General features: G+C 41.7%; 1 protein-coding gene across 1 annotated transcript; it reads right to left on the bottom strand. All coding sequences in view use genetic code 11, as the record gives it.

The window, feature by feature from the left end:
- Window positions 1–374: 374 nt before the first annotated feature.
- EGR_10546 (hypothetical protein) lies at window positions 375–4,124 on the bottom strand (the record flags this gene model as incomplete). The annotated part of the gene is made up of 3 exons (XM_024499795.1): window positions 375–431; window positions 3,920–3,978; window positions 4,091–4,124. The coding sequence occupies 3 exons, from the start codon at window positions 4,122–4,124 to the stop codon at window positions 375–377; spliced, it is 150 nt and encodes a 49-aa protein (XP_024345788.1).
- Between the last annotated feature and the right edge of the window lie 2,266 nt (window positions 4,125–6,390).

Here is a 6,390-nt window from a genome sequence, read left to right on the forward strand (position 1 = left end):
GGTGATATTAGTGTTCCAATCTTCGTGATTTCCGTATTGGAGGAGATCACCGTCTTGGGTAAAATAGGGGATTGTAATGATTAAAGTGGGGCCATTTCATGTGTAAATACCTCACGTTTTGAGAACTAATTAGGATTTAAGATTTCGCCGAACCTATTTAAGCACGGAGCCACCGCCTGTGCATCAGCTAGCATTCCACTCTGTGGGATGCTTACATATTATGAAATAAGACTGCTAACCGATATTTTCCTATCAAACACAGAAGTAGCATTCCACAATGTCTTAGAGTATGCACTTTGATGCAAGGAAGGATTAGAAAAACTTTCAACCCCTCCTTGACAAACAGTGTGACAAATGTCTACCAGAAAGTGGACCTAGTACTGCTCTAGAGGCTGATTCAGCTCCCTGGAGTATACCACAAGTTCCAGCATCTATAGGGCAAATAAGCACTCCGAGTGCTGAAATGTTCCGGCTACAATGCACAACTCCATCCTCAAATAATCACTGTGCGTCATACTAAAATGTGGCCTCGCAAAGGTATACCGCCTATTGGATACGAAGATGTGGATGTAGAAGATCTGATAGACTTCATATTAGATGTTTTCATGGAGCTCTCTTCATCCAATTAAACATCTGTCTGAACTGCAATGCGAAACCTTGTATTTAGGCGACCTACATGCATTTGATGTTAAATATACACTCCTTGAGTAAGCAGGAGCACCTTGTAACATGGTCGACAAAGTGGCGCTGTTGCACTATAATAAGAATTTGGCGAATACACTAGTCGAAGTGAGCCATGAGCGAGCCCTTTTAAGCAATTTGCAGCAGCCTCCTCACCACTGCTATATAAAATTCGACTACTCATCTAGCTTGGATTAGGCCAGGAATTTATGGGTGATGCAGGGATAGTGTTGAATAATCTATCTGTCAAACGATGGTTAAGCCCACTTCTTACCTACCTACCCACCTATTAATCCACCTATCCGCCTACCTACCTACCTACATACATACAAACCGACTTATGAATATAGTAGGCACCATTTCGTACTCGCATGCAGGAACCTAGGCAAAGAACATAGCTTCATTTCATCAGTAATCTTTCCTGTGATTAATAAGTTTAGTCCAGTGGTGGTTGACTGATTAAAGCAATAATAGGGATGTATAAAACGAGTGGAGATTTGTGTCAAAATAGTCTCTTTACATTAAAGGGTTAGTGGTAGTGTTTTCTGGATTGATGTCCTCCTCTATCCGTGGTGGTGAATACTTCGTTGTAGACTCAAAGACTCTGGAGATGACACTTATGACTATCACCACTGTCTTACCTACCCCTGAATGTTTGATTGTAGTACTGTCTAATATGTTCTCAATTCCTTGGTACCTTTATTGCATAAGGAAACATCCTCTCCAGTTCTGCTGAATGATGAGTAGTGCGCCCCTATAGAAAAGTGAAACTTTACTGTTGATATCCACGTTCCGTAGGATTGACTTTTAAATATATGACAGGTCTATCATCATGAAATTCTGAACAACCACTGACCAAATGCCGATTTGATAATGAGGTTTCATTAAGGCATCATCGGGTATTTCATGTAAGGCAACCCGAAGGTCTCGGTCGAGGTCGCAGTAAACACAGTGGCAGGTCACTTCCACTAATCATATTTCGTGGTTAATAGAAGTGGTGGTAGAAGCTTGGCCGACCACAGAAGTGCTGCAGGTGGGTGAGCAGCAGTAGCGCAGCTAGCCCAGACAGAGTTTAGTTCACTCCTCGCATTTCCCTTTTCTGTCCCTTCTTCCAACTTGTTTATCTTTTTCCCCGAAAGTTTCATCTTCTCAGAGTAACGCTTCTGTTAACTTTGCCTGACCCAGAGCTCTATCCAGGGATTCAAAAGCACCGTAGATGAGGACTTCAGTGACTCCATTACCGTTTTCATAGTTAGCAACCTATCCCTCACCCTATCCCTCATACCCTATAGCATAATTGTATGAATTACTCACATCTCTCTAAAATAAGCCACTCCTTTTGGTGCCCATATAGGCAGCATCATGTAGAAGCTTGATTCACCAGCACAACCGTTTGAATGATTGGGTGAGAGGGAAAGGAGTGGAGCCTGAATGCTTCCAGTAATGCCACTATTCCATCGCATCATCCCTTTCTTCCTGCGAAACCACTGAAATGAGGAGAAAACTATGCACAAAAAATGAACTGCAACTAAATTAAAAACTGGAGCTAGAGCATGTACAATGATGGGTAGAAGCATAGAAGATAGCAAAAATAGTCGTGGAAGGAGTAAATTACTTCCGTAAGTGCCATCACTAAGAAGAGAAAGACATCTGTTTGGGGGCCATTGACCAGACATCCCACTCCAGCGACTGAATCGTTCATCTTAGCAAATGTGTTGCTAGATTTAATATCACCTACCTTTATTTCCTATACCTGTAATCAACACTGCACCATCTCGCACTTTTTGTCGTCACCATTCACATCTTAAACAAGTGCCGTGGTTCCAATGCATGCAGTGCACAAGCTGTTACATTTTTCCTACTCGCTCTTTCACCACCACCTATGACAATTTGTACCTCTTCTCTGACTGACTCCCGTACGTCTACCTTGTCATTATACTGGGAGGTACATGAGCAGCTGTCACTGCAAACCTTCCACATATCAACTTCTCCCCCATTAATGCCTTTTACCATACTCAAAACTTAAATTATTGCACAACAGATCTTACTTAATCGGATTCCTGGCAAAAAAGAGCCAGAGTTCCTCCTACCCATATAGCACGAGTACTTCAAGAAAATGCAAGACGCCTCCTCTCACTACTGACGAAATATGCGAAAAACTGAGATGCTTTTAACGGGTCTGTTTTACTTTACCTTTATCTTGCAATGTCCCTAGGTCCGACAGCCTGAGCATCCAAATGGCTGGCGCATCAGGAAGTCGACTGAATTACATTTCCAGCACAGCTGCCAGGTACTGTGGCCTTGCAAATGCTTGTCGTGCGGGTAAATAAAACAAGACTTTGGTAAGTTGTGGTGATTTCATAAAGGAGTAGTTAATATTGTACAACCGTCGATACTTCATTTGACTTTCCAGTTTTAAAACAGACCCACTTTTTGATATGTTGTCTTTTTTCAGATTACACTATCTTAGTTTAGGCGAATAAACGAAAGTTGGCATACGAAGTTAGAGTAAAGTCATATATTTCGGAGGTTTGTGTATGTCATCAGTAAGACTTCTCTGACAATGCTCTTGATTACTTCATTGGTCTGTGCATAAAGCAAAATATGGAAAGTGCCAATTGATCTGCTCGTAAATGATCAAAATTTGAAATCCCTCACCCGCCTTGGAAATGTGATGTTATTTGCAGCATACGTAACAACTTTGCATCCGCATGCATTAAAATTTTTTAAAATGCTATAAATCTATTAGAAATAATCTGATTATTTTACCCTACAATTCAAGCTACATCACGGAAATCACTTTCACAAACAATGCTGACATTGATCTTTAGGATCATTACACTTCCGTGTGATAAACATGTAGACTGACTTGGGGCCGCATGCAGCCGACTTGAGGTGAGGGTTAGGATCCGAAACAGTTGAAAGGGTAGGCAATGGTAGTAGTGGACCGACCCAAAGAATCCAATCGGGTGCCAGCAGCCTACACAAATCTAACTGCGAATTCCATTTCAAACTTGTAAGATATCAACTTCCCCTACCATCTCTCACAAGAACCTGCCAGTCTCTAGAAAGTCAAAGACGTTAAGTACATTTAAATATCAAGAAGTAAACAAACATACACATGCGCATATATTTGTATGGAACCCTAAAACGAAGACGAAAATCAAATAAAAATAAACTGTCCCGTGAGGAAATGGGGTATAGTCGAACCGAGGTGGCGGATTCTCTCTCCACTCACCATCTCGTCTACAATTTCGTGCCTACCACGTCCCAAGAGTGCAGTTTCGGTGTTGTTCGCTAAACATGACAAAAGAAAAGAAACAGAATAAAAATGAATACAGCCATGAAAACCTAGTATATACGAAAAATAGTTGGATGGGTTACAAAGAAAGTGAGAAACGGCACTCACACAGAGCCTTCAGTTCCTCTACCGAGGTAGCCATATGACTGCATCGACAGAAAACTAAGCAGCTGTAATTGGATGTTTTTGCTGTGACTTCGGGAAGAAGAAGGGCGTAACCGAGTTTCTTCTGTCATTGGTTCTACATAGTCGTGGTATAACGTAGGGGATGGGGAGGTTGAGTTGGAGTTCCCACAGCATGGAAAATCAAAGTGTTCGTCTTGAAAAAAATAGTAAAACGAGATTATTAAGAAAGAGACGATAAAAGTTGAGACAAAATTACCAGATCCAGACCGTGAGAATCAAATGACGTGTATTCACTTAGACAAAACAGCGAGAAATGACCAACTAAAGAAGATCCTAGGCTAACGAGCATGTAGGAGAAATAGACGCCAGTCTAATGCATCCTCACGCTGTCAAAAGCCGCAGAAAACGAATAAATGAAGGCAATAACGGGTGGTTCCTACAGTCAACACAATCGCTGCTTAACCTCAGTACCCTTCCGCAGTTTCGTAGGTCGACTATATCACACTCGTTTTGGCCTGGTCGTCACACGGACCAGCACACCACGCAGTGGCCTTGATGTTATCAGGAATTCAGCACTTTTAAAATCCAAATATACACACAGAAGTGTCGGCTTATATAAAGATGCAGATGGCCAAATGTGGACACGGATGAGCGAAAGTCGGTCAACAGATCTCCATTCATGCATGTCATTGGTCCTCATCGATCAACCGACCACCTCTCATCGATTGGCTGCCTTGAGTGAGGTTTGCTGCTAATGCTCGTGTAAACTCATCCTGCTGCTATTAAGACCAAACGTTTCCCCTCTTTCAGCTTCAATTTCAGGTTCCATTAGGCGGATCCACTGTTTCATATTTTTCACAAACTTTTTAAAGTCACTAATGCAGACAAATTAATTGTTGCCAAAGAGTCCAACAAACTGGCACTAACGCATTTTATTTCGCAATCGCATACATGTGTTGGGACGCGATACATTATCCTGATATTAAGGCAGTGCCGATGACAACAATGTCACTTTTCCGGGTTGACGATTTGAGCTAGGCCATGCAAATGTCAAAGCCAGATTGATGAAATCTGCCAAACGTTGACATTCCACACTAAATGAGTGGCTGGAATGCCAAAAGGAATTCAGAACTAGCCCTGCCAAATCTACGACTTTGTCTTACTATATCTAGCCATACCGTCGTATATTTTTTGTACTGCTGCTGGTACTGCATGGTCTACATGTGTGCGTGTCTGTCGACTTACCTCTTTTCTTGTGTCCATGGTCTCCATCACCATCGCAGTAGCTCGATCAAAAGAAAGTAGGTTTTTCGTCCTGGTTTTTGTCTTTCCTTGAAAAAAAACTGCCACATAGTTCATGCCATGTGTCTGTGAAGCCTCCAACTATGGCCAAACAAACTTTAGGGACGAGACGAGATGGGCAGTAGCAATAAACATGGAAAACCGCTGAATAGCTCTTTACATTCTGATTCCTCTTGTCCTATTCCCACCTCTTTCTTCCCACAGGAGTTCAGCAGGAATTTTAGCTATTTCATGGATTGCGTTGGTTTCTTCCTATTCTTCTTCCTCAAAATTAACCCACCTCTATGAGGGATGAAATTGAGTATTTGCTGCAATCTGATAAGCTTCATATCAGATGTTGCCATAGGGCTCTCTTCTCCCACTTAAACATCTGTCTGAACTGCTTTGTGGCACCTTCTATTTTGGCGACCTACACGTTATTGATGTTAAAAATACACTCCTTGAGTAAGCAAGAGCACCTTGTCACATGATGGGCAAAATGGTGGTGTTGTCCTATAATAAGAACTTGGCGAATACATTAGTCGAAATGAGCCGTGAGCGATCCCTTTGAAGTAATTTGCAGCAGCCTCCCCACCACTGCAAAGTAAAATTCGACTAATCATCCAGCTTGGATTCGACCAGGAAGTTATGGGTGATGAAGGGAAGGTGTTAAATAATCCACGCCGAGGCAATAGGTATTGTTTTGATTTGTTTAAGGGGGTGTATAATGAAGCTTGGGTTGTTGTGTGGTGTCGTTTTTTTTTTCTTGAGTGTTTGTGCAGAGGTGAAAGGTAAGCGTCGATTGGCGTTTCAAAGTTTGTCTAATATTGTTATTCCGTTTTTGGCTTTGTTTGCGAGAGATTGTATTAGAGTAAGGTCCTCTTTCTTGTTGTTTAAGTCATGTACTGAGTGCTGGATTAGTGTTTAATTTGTTGTGATGTTTCTATGATATTTCTCATTGTTAAAAATGGGTTTTAATATTGGTGGCGAGACTGTGATGA

Source organism: Echinococcus granulosus (assembly GCF_000524195.1).
Source record: "Echinococcus granulosus chromosome Unknown EG_S00232, whole genome shotgun sequence".
In the NCBI taxonomy this organism is placed as follows: Eukaryota; Metazoa; Platyhelminthes; class Cestoda; order Cyclophyllidea; family Taeniidae; genus Echinococcus; species Echinococcus granulosus.